The sequence below is a fragment of the Oncorhynchus tshawytscha genome, linkage group LG31 (assembly GCF_018296145.1).
Source record: "Oncorhynchus tshawytscha isolate Ot180627B linkage group LG31, Otsh_v2.0, whole genome shotgun sequence".
Lineage (NCBI taxonomy): Eukaryota > Metazoa > Chordata > Actinopteri > Salmoniformes > Salmonidae > Oncorhynchus > Oncorhynchus tshawytscha.
This window is the reverse complement of record NC_056459.1, coordinates 13,022,923-13,035,802: the sequence shown is the minus strand read 5'-3', so window position 1 is coordinate 13,035,802 and position 12,880 is coordinate 13,022,923. Positions and strand designations below refer to the sequence as shown.

Genomic DNA, 12,880 nt, shown 5'->3' with positions numbered 1-12,880 from the left:
CTTGCATCACGGCGTCCCCTTTAAGGCCCTTCTGCTAGCCAGCTAGCCCCGGCCCGCTAGCTGTCTGAATCAGAGTGTCTCCAGCCCGCCTAGCTACTCATGAACACTCGGCTACGCATGCCTCTCCCTAATGCCTTGTCCATTGCTGTTTTTGTTAGTGATTATTGTCTTATTTCACTGTAGAGCCTTCTCAATATACCTTAGCTAACCCTTGTTCCACCTGCCACACATGCGGTGACCTCACCTGGTTTAAATTGTGTCTCTAGAGACAATACCTTTCTCATCGTCACTCAATGCCTAGGTTTTACTCCACTGTATTCACATCCTACCATACCATCGTCTGTACATTATGCCTTGAATCTATTATTCGGTGCCCAGAAACCTGCTCTTTTTACTCTCTGTTCCGAACGTACTAGACAACCAGTTCTTATATCCTTTTGCTGTACCCTTATCCTCCTCCTCCTATGTTCCTCTGGGGATGTAGAGGTTAATCCAGGCCCTGCAGTGCCTAGCTCCACTCCCATTCCCCAGGGCGCTCTCATTTGTTGACTTCTGTAACTGTAAAAGCCTTGGTTTCATGCATGTTAACTTCAGAAGCCTCCTCCCTAAGTTTGTTTTATTCACTGCTTTAGCACACTCTGCCAACCCAGATGTCCTAGCCATGTCTGAATCCTGGCTTAGGAGGCCACCATAACCCCTGAAATTTCCATCCCTAACTATAACATTTTCCGACAAGATAGAACTGTCAACGGGGGCGGAGTTAGCCTGCAGAGTTCTGTCATACTATCCGGGTCTGTGCTCAAACAATTTGAGCTTCTACTTTTAAAAATTCACCTTTCCAGAAGCAAGTCTCTCACTGTTGCTACTTGCTATAGATCACCTTCTGCCCCCAGCTGTGCCCTGGACACCATATGTGAATAGATTGCCCCCCCATCTATCGTCAGAGCTCGTACTGTTAGGTGACCTAAACTGGGACATGCTTAACACCCCGGCCGTCCTACAATCTAAGCTAGATGCCCTCAATCTCACACAAATGATCAAGGAACCTACCAGGTACAACCGTAAATCCCTAAAAACGGGCACCCTCATAGATGTCATCCTAACCAATCTGCCCTCCAAATACACCTCCGCTGTCTTCAACCAGGATCTCAGCGATCACTGCCCCATTGCCTGCATCCGTAATGGGTCTGCGGTCAAACGACCACGCCTCATCACTGTCAAACACCACCTAAAACACAGCAGGCCTTTCTAATCGACCTGGCCTGGGTATCCTGGAAGGATATTGACCTCATTCCGTCAGTAGAGGATGCCTGATTATTCTTTAAAAGTGATTTCCTCACCATCTTAAATAAGCATGCCCCATTCAAAAAATGTAGAACCAGGAATAGATATAGCCCTTGGTTCACTCCAGACCTGACTGCCATTGACCAGCACAAAAACATTCTGTCATGGGTGCACCTCAGCCACGCTCAAGGTCCTAAACAATATCATAACTGCCATCGATAAGAGACAATACTGTGCAGCTGTCTTCATCGACCTGGCCAAGGCTTTCGACTCTGTCAATCACAGCATTCTTATCGGCAGACTCAACAGCCTTGGTTTCTCAAATGACTGCCTCGCCTGGTTCACCAACTACTTCGCAGAGTTCAGTGTGTCAAATCGGAGGGCCTGTTGTCCGGACCTCTGGCAGTCTCTATGGGGGTGCCACAGGGTTAAATTCTCGGGCCGACTCTTTTGTCTGTGTACATCAATGATGTCACTCTTGCTGCTGGTGATTCTCTGATCCACCTCTATGCAGACGACACCATTCTGTATACTTCTGGCCCTTCTTTGGACACTGTGTTAACTAACCTCCAGACGAGCTACAACTCTCCTTCTGTGGCTTCCAACTGCTCTTAAATTTAAGTAAAACTGAATGCATACTCTTCAACTGATCGCTGCCTGCACCTGCCCGCCTGCCCGTCCGTCCAGCATCACTACTCTGGACGGTTCTGACCTAGAATATGTGGACAACTACAAATAACTAGGTGTCTGGTTAGATTGTGAAATCTACTTCCAGACTCACATTAAGCATCTCTAATCCAAAATTAAATCTATAATCAGCTTCCTATTTCGCAACAAAGCATCCTTCACTCATGCTGCCAAACATACCCTCGTAAAACTATGACTGACTATCCTACCGATCCTTGACTTCAGCGATGCCATTTACAAAATAGCATCCAACACTCTACTCAGCAAATTGGATGCAGTCTATCACAGTGCCATCCGTTTTGTCACCAAAGCCCCATAGCCTATCCACCACTGCGACCTGTATCTTCTCTTTGGCTGGCCCTCGCTTCATACTCATCACCAAACCCACTGGCTCCAGGTCATCCATAAGTCTTTGCTAGGTAAAGCCCCGCCTTATCTCAGCTCACTGGTCACCATAGCAGCACCCACCCATAGTACGCGCTCCAGCAAGTATATTTCACTGGTCACCCCCAATTCCTACTTTGGTCACCTTTCCTTCCAGTTCTCTGCTGCCAATGACTGGAACAAATTGCAAAAATCACTGAAGCTGGAGACTCATCTCCAGCTCTCACTTTGAGCACCAGCTGTCATAGCAGCTCACAGATTACTGCACCTGTACATAGCCAATCTTTAAAAAGCCCATCCAACTATCTCATCCCCATACTGTTATTTTTTTGTTTGTTGCTCCTTTGCACCCCAGTATCTCTACTTGCACATTCATCTTCTGCACATCTATCACTCCCGTGTTTAATTGTTAAATTGTAATTTCTTTGCCACTATGGCCTATTTTTTGCCTTACCTCCCTTGTGTTACCTTGTTTGCACACACTGTATACAGACTTTTCTATTTTGTTTTTGACTGTGTTTGTTTATTCCATGTGTAACTCTGTGTTGTTGTTTGTGTCGCACTGCTTTGCTTTATCTTGGCCAGGTCACAGTTGTAAATGAGAACTTGTTCTCAACAAAATGCGGCGTGTAGATGTCCTTGATGATCTTTATGGCCTTCCTGTAACATCGGGTGGTGTAGGTGTCCTGGAGGGCAGGTAGTTTGCCCCCGGTGATGCGTTGTGCAGACCTCACTACCCTCTGGAGAGCCTTACGGTTGAGGGCGGAGCAGTTGCCGTACCAGGCGGTGATACAGCCCACGAGGATGCTCTCGATTGTGCATCTGTAGAAGTTTGTGAGTGCTTTTGGTGACAAGCCGAATTTCTTCAGCCTCTTCACGATGCTGTCTGTGTGAGTGGACCAATTCAGTTTGTCTGTGATGTGTATGCCGAGGAACTTAAAACTTGCTACCCTCTCCACTACTGTTCCATCGATGTGGATAGGGGGGTGTTCCCTCTGCTGTTTCCTGAAGTCCACAATCATCTCCTTAGATTTGTTGACGTTGAGTGTGAGGTTATTTTTCTGACACCACACTCCGACGGCCCTCACCTCCTCCCTGTAGGCCGTCTCGTCGTTGTTGGTAATCAAGCCTACCACTGTTGTGTCGTCCGCAAACTTGATGATTGAGTTGGAGGCGTGCGTGGCGCTCTGGCTGCTCCATGCAGACTGGCAGCTCCTTGCAGACTGGCAGCTCCGGCTGCTCCATGCAGACTGACAGCTCTGGCTGCTCCATGAAGACTGACAGCTCTGGCTGCTCCATGCAGACTGGCAGCTCTGGCTGCTCCATGCAGACTGGCAGCTCTGGCTGCTCCATGCAGACTGACAGCTCTGGCTGCGCTAAACATGCAGGAGACTCCGGCAACGCTGTAGAGGCGGAAGGCTCTGGTAGCGCTGAACAGGCGGGAGACTCCGACAGTGCAGGAGAGGAGGAAGGCTCTGGCAGCGCTGGAGAGGCGAGGCGCACTGTAGGCCTGATGCGTGGTGCTGGCACTACTGGTACTGGACCGAGAACACGCACAGGAAGCCTGGTGCGGGGAGTTGCTACCGGAGGGCTGGGGTGTGGAGGTGGTACTGGATAGACCGGACCGTGCAGGCGCACTGGAGCTCTTGAGCACCGAGCCTGCCCAACCTTACCTGGTTGAATGCTCTTGGTCGCCCTGCCAGTGCGGCGAGGTGGAATAGCCCGCACTGGGCTATGCAGGCGAACCGGAGACACCGAGCGCAAGGCTGGTGCCATGTAAGCCGGCCCAAGGAGACGCACTGGGGACCAGCTGCGTAGAGCCGGCTTCATGGCATTTGGCTCTATGCACGGTGCCTGCCCGGTCTCTAGCCCCCCGGTAAGCACAGGGAGTTTGCGCAGGTCTCCTACCTGGCGTAGCCCTACTCCCTGTGAGCCCTCCCCCAAGAAATTTTTGGGGCTGACTCTCGGGCTTCCTTGCCAACCGTGTTCCCTCATATCGCCGGCTCCTCTCTCCGGCTGCCTCTGCTCTCCTCCCTGCCTCCACCTGTTCCCATGGAAGGCGATCCCATCCCGCCAGGATCTCCTCCCATGTATAGCAACCCTTGCCATCCAATATATCGTCCCATGTCCAATCCTCATTGCGCCGCTGTTGCTGCCTTTGTTGCTTCTCCTGTGGCTCCTGCCTGTTGACACGCCGCTTGGTCCCGTTGCGGTGGGTGATTCTGTAACGGTTCTCTTTTGGTGAAGGAGAGTCGGACCAAAATGCGGCGTGTAGATTGCGATCCATGTTTAATCAACAAACGTAAAACACGAATCAATACAAAAAACTACAAAAAAAAACAACAAATGTGGAAACGTAACGAAAACCGAAACAGCCCTATCTGGTGAAAACACAGAGACAGGAACAATCACCCACAAACACACAGTGAAACCCAGGCTACCTAAATATGGTTCCCAATCAGAGACAATGACTAACACCTGCCTCTGATTGAGAACCATATCAGGCCAGACATAGAAATAGACAAACTAGACATGAAAAATAGAATGCCCACTCAGCTCACACCCTGACCAACCAAAACATAGTAATATATACAAAGTAAACTATGGTCAGGGTGTGACAGTTAATCTTCTCCCAGTGAAAGCCTCTGATGATGTTGTGCATGGAATGTATATGAATGAGCATAGCACTGCAAAAGCTATTTCTCTACAAATGTTACTTAGAAATGTTTGTGGAGAAATTCCTCCCAAGATAACTAGAGAATCCTGACCTAATTTTTCAAAATGTAATATTTATGAATAACAAACATTAAGAACACTTGCTCTTTCCATGGCATTGGCTGACCAGGTGAATCCAGGTGAAACTCAATATTAGAAGGTATTCCTAATGTTTGGTATACTCAATGTATACTAATATAAAATGTATAGTTATACATATGTATATTGTAAAAAGAAAACTACATGTAGTTTCAGTTTGAAATTCCTGATGATGTTATACTCAACATTTGTACCCATTTATGACAATCACCAAGTGTAAAACGAGACAAATATTGAGTACACAATGGTATGTATTGTAAGTATATATCGTATATCTGTACAGAACTTACGTTTCTGGGACTTCTATTCAGTAATGTTTCAGTTAGGTCATAGGTCATATTTTACCCTGCAAAGTCTCTATTGTAGGTACATTTTCTCCAGTCATCCCCAAATGTCATCCTCCATATTAGATAGAAGGTAACACACTTTCTATATCTCATCTTATGCTGCACACCATTTCTATAAATGTTTTATTTATTTCTTATGTCATGGAAATTGACTAATATATTCCATGGCTTGGAACTAAGTAATATTGACAGATTAGCTTGGATTTATTCAATATGGGAACATTTAGAAAATGAATCTGTGTATTCATAGATGACCTGTTTTAAACAAATACACACACAAGAATTAGAACAGCAAACATAAACAGTTAACATGTGATTCACACGTACAGTCAGAAACAGCTGAACAGTCATCTTCAGGCTGACCCCTGGACAGTACTGTGGCTGCCATGTTTCCGTACTTTTGCAATTCTTGTTGTGTTTTAACAGCTTGGTTGTCATTCTCTCTGTTTTGTTGTTTCTTGTGATGAAATGTCCTGTGTATGTTTTCTTTAATCCGATGCTTTGACAAGACACCTACTGCGTTTGAGCAATCAGCACTCCTTCACAGGAGGGGAACTCTTGGACTTTCGAGTGGATTGCCTTGGTGGCAAGCTGAGCAGCAAGGGTCAGCCTGCAGTCACATGCTAGCACAAACATCCAATGATAGTCCTGTACTTCAACCTACGCTGCCAATGGGTCTGCGTCTGAGGTGGGCCTTATCATTTCTGAAGGACTATAAGACGTTTGGGAGGCCCAACGAAAGATACCATCCGATTTAAACTGTCCTGCAACTCAGGTGAGTGGTCCCGTTTCTTTCTCTGCCAAGGAACTCTTATGCATGATGCGGTAAAACGTTTGTTTTTCTTGCAATATGTTGTTTAGTAGTGAGTCAGGTGTCTGCAAAAATGGGCATTCAATGATAGAGGGACATTCCTTCCCAACCACATTGTAAGCTGCTCATTTAAGCAGTATTGCTATAAGCAGTAGTTTAGAGAGTGATCTTTAGAGTGCTTGATAGATGTTTCATTACTGTTTTCCAAGAGGTAAACTGTCGATGTGAATCAAGATGATTCTTCTCAGGGAATTCAGAAAGGCAAATTAAGATGGAAATCAAAACAGAGCATGTCTAATTAAATTCCAAATTTGCTCAGACAGTCAGAACATGCAATTTCCTAGGGAGTCAGGGTAATGGGCATTTGGCAAACTACATTACTATTCAGACAATTTATTATGATATGAAATCTTGCTGATTTGAAATCTTCTTGAATTAACTGAGTTAAATTGAACTGATCTTAAACCTGCCACCGAGTGCACTTATTTGTTATGCCAAGAGAAAAACCTTGAAACTACAAAATGCTTTAGAGACCGCCATCCTTCCATTCGGCAGTGGTGGAAAAAGTACTCAATTGTCATTACTTGAGTAAAAAGATACCTTAATAGAAAATGACTCAGGTAAAAGTGAAAGTCACCCAGTAAAAGAACCTTAAGTAAAAGTTTAGAAGTATTGGGTTTTAAATGTACTTCAGTATAGTGATGGAAAAAGTAATAATTTGTCATATTTGAGTAAAAGTAAAAAGTAAATGCGACAGACCTACATCAAATTCCTTATATTAAGCAAACCAGACTTCACAATGTTATTGTTTTAATTTAAGGATAGTCAGGGGCACACTCCCACACTCAGACATAATTTACAAACGCAGCATGTCTTTAGTGAGCCCGCCTGATCAGAGGCACTAGTGATGACAACGCGTTAAACTGATAGGTGCGTGAATTGGATCACATTGCTGTCCTGCCTGACCATTCAAAATGTAACAAGTACTTTGGTGTGTCAGGAAAATTGTATGGGATTAAAAAAATACATATTTTCTTTAGGAATGTAGTGGAGTAAAAGTAAAAGTAGTCAAAAATATAAATAGTAAAGTACAGATGCAGCAAAAAATGACTTAAGTAGTACTTCAAAGTAATTTTACTTAGTTAATTTACATCACTGCCATCCAGTGATCACACCACGCCTCCACAGACCTATGAGGTCAAGCTAATTCTACCACTCTCTTCTCTCCTTAGGTGCCCTACTCAACAGCCATGAAGTTCTCTCTTGCCGCCCTGGTTGTTGTGCTTGCTCTGGCACATGGTAAGAGAAAGTTTTTCATATCTGAAAGGTTCACTCTGTCGTTAGTTTCTTCCCTGTGGTAGCATTCGGAATTAAATATACAATTGCGGCAAAAAAAAAAAAAAAATCACATATATTTCATTCTGTATGTGGTTCTATAACTGCATTTCACATATGTGTAATATATAATATAATAATAGTGAGAGATATGCTTGATATAGAAATGTTATATTCCAGAGTTGGTGGATTTATTTTTAACGGCTGTATGTGTAGAGGGTCTTGTATGTGTTGTTGTATGCTATATGGGCATAAATGGTTTGTGTACAATGTGGGCCTCTGTTAATGACGTTACCCTCTGGCTACCCCTAGGAAGCCAAGCAGCACAGTGCCCCGAGGTTGAGAAACTGACACAGTACTTCCAGGATCTGTCAGCTCAGCTGACCTCCACCACTCAGGAACTGGTGCAGAAGATCCAGTCAGAGTGAGTGACATTTTTTAAAACTATTACATTATTTGATACACTTTTGAAGAACCAGCCCATCCAACCAAGTCCTAAATAAAAAGTTGAAGAAAAAACACAAGTCATCCTCATTCTATTGCCTTATAATTTACAATAAAGAAACAATGAAGGGAGCAGCCAAAAGCAATGCAAAATAATGGATGTAGGGTCAAAAATAATATACACAAAAATTAGATGAAAAAAGGCCAATGGCCTGCAAAAGCATTAACAAGCAATGTGTTTTGATCCTATTTTTCAATAATATTTTTGGCACTACCTTAGTTTATATTGTATTCAGACCACTAATCACCCGCTCCCTTCCGAACAGGACCTTCTTAGAGGATGGGAAGGCCCAGCTGCAGCAGATCCAGGCCAAGCTGGCACCACTGGCCGATGACATGCAGGCCCAGCTGAAGCCCCTGGCTGAGAACATGCAGGCTCAGCTCAAGCCTCTGGTCGACAACGTCCAGGCTCAGATAGAAGACCTCTTCCGCAAGGTGATGGACCAGACCAAGGCACTCAGCCAATAAAGCATCTCTTTTTCAACAACCTGACCATCTTGGACTGAATCAACAGCTCCATAGGCTTACAAGAAGCCAAAACCAGTCCACCAAGAATTGGAACCAGACAAACCTTCTGTTTAAGTCATTTGAATTTGTGCCAAGACCAATGTTGTTGACATGCAAAGACAGTAGTAGTAATCTGGAACATCATTAAAACGTGTAAACTGGTCCTGTGGTCTCTATTGTAATTTGTTGTCTATTAATTTTCACATAAATTAGTTTCCAATCATACATCCCTTAGCATGTTTGTTTTGTGTCTGATTATTGAAATCAGCTTCATTTCTCAATTTAGGAATTATAGTTTCAATAATAACCCATTTTACTACATCACAGGTCATACACTACCAACCCATTCTCTCAATAAAAAAATCACTACACTTCCCTCTGTATTTATTTGGACAGTGAAGCTAAATGTTTAAATTTGGCACTCTGCTACAGCATTTTGGATTTGAGATCAAATGTTTCATATGAGGCGACAGTACAAAATGTCACCTTTTATCTGAGGGTATTTTCATACATATCGGTTTTCCCGTTAAGAAATAAAAGAAGGGAAGAACCGGATTGTGGTTACATGGTATACAGCTACAGACGGAAGAGAGGCATAAATCGTTAAAATGTTAATTTCGCGGAGAATTTGAGCATTTTAGCTAACCCTAAACCTAACCATTGTTTTAATCTTAACCTAATTATCCTAACCTGCTACATTAAGTATCCTATCCTAAATTCTGTTTGTAGCTGTATACCATCTATGACAAAAAGTAACGCGGTCAGAAGTAACACGCCCATTTTCTCAAATAATACAGACGCTAGAATGATTTAACGACACGCGCAAGTGGCTAATGCAGAAGACCACCTTTCTGCAAAAAATCTGCTCGCTGCAACATTTCAAGAAGTTATCAACAAAAGTTGTTTTGAGTGAGGGAAAGTCAAAAACAAATGTTGTGCTCATTTTTTTAAGGTTCTAAACATATGTTATTTTCTTAACCGATCTAGTGACTAAATTACAGCATAGGTTTAAAATATATTGACAGCTAGTCTTGGATGCTAACCAAGGAGAAAGTACAGGAGAGAGGGGTGGGGCGGAAGTAACATTGGTAGGGCACAGAAGTGACAGATATTGTGCACTTCTCGCCAGACTTCCAACCCAAGCCTGTGTTACTTTGGCCCACAACAGGTACAAAAGTAACGTTGCAGTAGTTCTGTTCTCGGTCTATTTCATTTGAAGTCCTTTAATAACCTAGAAATGAAATCACAGTTGCTAGAGGACATGTATAAGTGGTTTCTAATAAAATATGGTGGCTTTAGCTCCATCAATCTCTGAGTAAATAAGTGTTACTTACACCCCGGTTCTCCCCCACTTTATGTATCTAGTCCCTCCATTTGAACAAGTCATAAGTATTTGGACAAATTCACTTAGAGTCTATGAAAGTAGTCAAACGTTTACTATTTGGTCCCATATTCCTAGCACGTAATGACGACGTCAAGCTTGTTACTACAAACTGGTTGGATAAAAATAATACTTCATATTAATATCACACCTAAAGTCTTCTACCTGCCTTCTCGATTCTGGAGAAATTGGTTTTCAAACAGCTAAATCATTTTAAAGTCCCAATTGTATTTTTTTGAAATTCTAATCTGGATTTTGTGACCCCCCAAAGCTCAGAGATGCCTTTGTTAAAGTGGCATATTTTAGGATCAACACAGATGTCAAAAAGCTCTCTGTCCTTGTCTTGGATTTGAGTGCAGCATTTGATACTGTTGACCATGATGTTCTTCTGGACAGACTTCTCCAGTCCAGTTCTTAACTGGTTTAGGACCTATTTAACCGGTCAAGAGTTTTTTTGTAACTCAGAGAAAATAGATATCACGTGTGGTGTTTCACAAGGTTCAATATTGGCTCCGGTTCTGTTCAGTTTATATATGTTACCCCTTGGCAGGGTTAACAGAAAGCACGGCTATGCAGCCAATATACAACTTTAAAGGATTTTAACCCCACTAACAAAGAAAACCATTGGTCAACTGCAAAACATACAGAATGCAGCAGCACGGGCACTGACCAAGACCAGATGGAGAGCACACAATACACCAGTATTAAATCCTCTGCATTGGTTGTCTGTGAGTTTTAGAATAGATTTTTACATCACTTAACGACCGTGCACCCCAATACATGAAATACATGCTTTAAAGGTAGCATGCGCAGACCAGCTGGCTGGTGTGTTTACGGACATATTCAATCAATCCTTATACCAGTCTGCTGTTCCCACATGCTTCAAGAGGGCCACCATTGTTCCTGTTCCCAAGAAAGCTAAGGTAACTGAGCTAAATGACTACCGCCCCGTAGCACTCACTTCCGTCATCATGAAGTGCTTTGAGAGACTAGTCAAGGACCATATCACCTCCACCCTACCTGACACCCTAGACACACTCCAATTTGCTTACCGCCCCAATAGGTCCACAGATGACGCAATCACACTGAACACTGCCCTAACCCATCTGGACAAGAGGAATACGTATGCAAGAATGCTGTTCATTGACTACAGCTCAGCATTTGACCCTGGGTCTCGACTCGCACTGTGCAACTGGGTCCTGGACTTCCTGACGGGCCGCCCCCAGGTGGTGAAGGTAGGTAACAACATCTCCACCCCGCTGAACCTCAACACTGGGGCCCCACAAGGGTGAGTTCTCAGCCCTCTCCTGTTCTCCCTGTTCACCCATGACTGCGTGGCCATGCTCGCCTCCAACTCAATCATCAAGTTTGCAGACGACACTACAGTGGTAGGCTTGATTACCAACAACGACGAGACGGCCTACAGGGAGGAGGTGAGGGCCCTCGGAGTGTGGTGTCAGGAAAATAAACTCACACTCAATGTCAACAAAACAAAGGAGATGATCGTGGACTTCAGGAAACAGCAGAGGGAGCAGCCCCCGATCCACATCAATGGGACAGTAGTGGAGAAGGTGGAAAGGTTTAAGTTCCTCGGCATACACATCACGGACAAACTGAAATGGTCCACCCACACAGACAGCGTGGTGAAGAAGGCGCAACAGCTCCTAGTGAGGTTGGGCACTGATGTTGGGCCATTAGGCCTGGCTCATAGTCGGCATTCCAATTCATCCCAAAGGTCTTCGATGGGGTTGAGATCAGAGCTCTGTGCAGGCCAGTCATGTTCTTCCACATCGATGTCGACAAACCATTTCTGTATGGATCTCGCTTTGTTCACAGGGCATTGTCATGCTGAAACAAAAAAGGGCCTTCCCCAAACTGTTGCCACAAAGTTGGAAGCACGGAATAATCTAGAGTATCACGTATGCTGCAGCATTAAGATTTCCCTTCACTGGAACAAAGGAGCCCAAACCATGAAAAACAGCCCCAGACCATTATTCCTCCTCCACCAAACTTTACAGATGATACTATGCATTTGGGCAGGTAGCGTTCTCCTGGCAGATTCTCCATTGGACTGCCAGATTGTGAAGTGTGATTCATCTCCCCAGAGAAAGCGTTTCCACTGCTCCAGAGTCCAATGGCAACGAGCATTACACCACTCCAGCCGACATACGGCATTGAGCATGGTTATCTGTGTGGTTACTCAGCCATGTAAACCATTTTCATGAAGCTCCCAATGAACAGTTCTTGTGCTGATGTTGCTTCCAGACGCAGTATGAAATTCAGTAGCGAGTGTTGTAACTGAGGACAGACAATTGTCAGCACTTGGCGGTCCCGTTCAATGAGCTTGTGTGGCTTACCACTTTGAGGTTGAGCTGTTGTTCCTCCTAGATGTTTTCCACTTCACAATAGCATCACTTACAGTTGACTGGGGCAGCTCTAGCAGGGCAGAAATTTGATGAACTGATTTGTTGGAAAGGTGGCATTCTATGATGGTGCCACGTTGAAAGTCACTGACCTCTTCAGTAAGGCCATTCTACTGCCAATGTTTGTCTATGGAGATTGCATGCCTGTGTGCTCTATTTTATACACCTGTCAGCAACGGTGTGGCTGAAATAGCCGAATTCACTTATTTGAAGAGGTGTCCACATACTTTCATATATATAGTGTATGTACCCAGTAGGTCCTTCAGGTCCTGTGGCACTGGCTTTTTAACTATCCCAAAGCCTAGGACCAAGAGGCATGGAGAGACAGCTTTCAGTTTTTATGTCCCCAGCCCAAAGACATTAAAACCATTAGTAGTGATAGCGCTAATGTTTTCCTATGGAA

The 12,880-nt window shown here is 44.2% G+C and overlaps 1 protein-coding gene across 1 annotated transcript; it reads left to right on the top strand.

Moving 5' to 3' along the window:
• Nucleotides 1–6,244: 6,244 nt before the first annotated feature.
• Nucleotides 6,245–8,835, top strand: LOC112229271 (type-4 ice-structuring protein). The gene is made up of 4 exons (XM_024395104.2): nucleotides 6,245–6,291; nucleotides 7,560–7,626; nucleotides 7,975–8,086; nucleotides 8,433–8,835. The coding sequence occupies exons 2-4, from the start codon at nucleotides 7,578–7,580 to the stop codon at nucleotides 8,632–8,634; spliced, it is 363 nt and encodes a 120-aa protein (XP_024250872.1). The 5' UTR covers nucleotides 6,245–6,291; nucleotides 7,560–7,577; the 3' UTR covers nucleotides 8,635–8,835.
• Nucleotides 8,836–12,880: the final 4,045 nt, after the last annotated feature.

Bases quoted from the DNA above. Each gene is read 5' to 3' on its own strand.
- LOC112229271 (XM_024395104.2), top strand. From the start codon at position 7,578: ATGAAGTTCTCTCTTGCCGCCCTGGTTGTTGTGCTTGCTCTGGCACAT. The intron at 7,627-7,974 runs GTAAGAGAAAGT...GGCTACCCCTAG, and splicing joins TGTGCTTGCTCTGGCACATG to GAAGCCAAGCAGCACAGTGC. The intron at 8,087-8,432 runs GTGAGTGACATT...CCTTCCGAACAG, and splicing joins GTGCAGAAGATCCAGTCAGA to GACCTTCTTAGAGGATGGGA.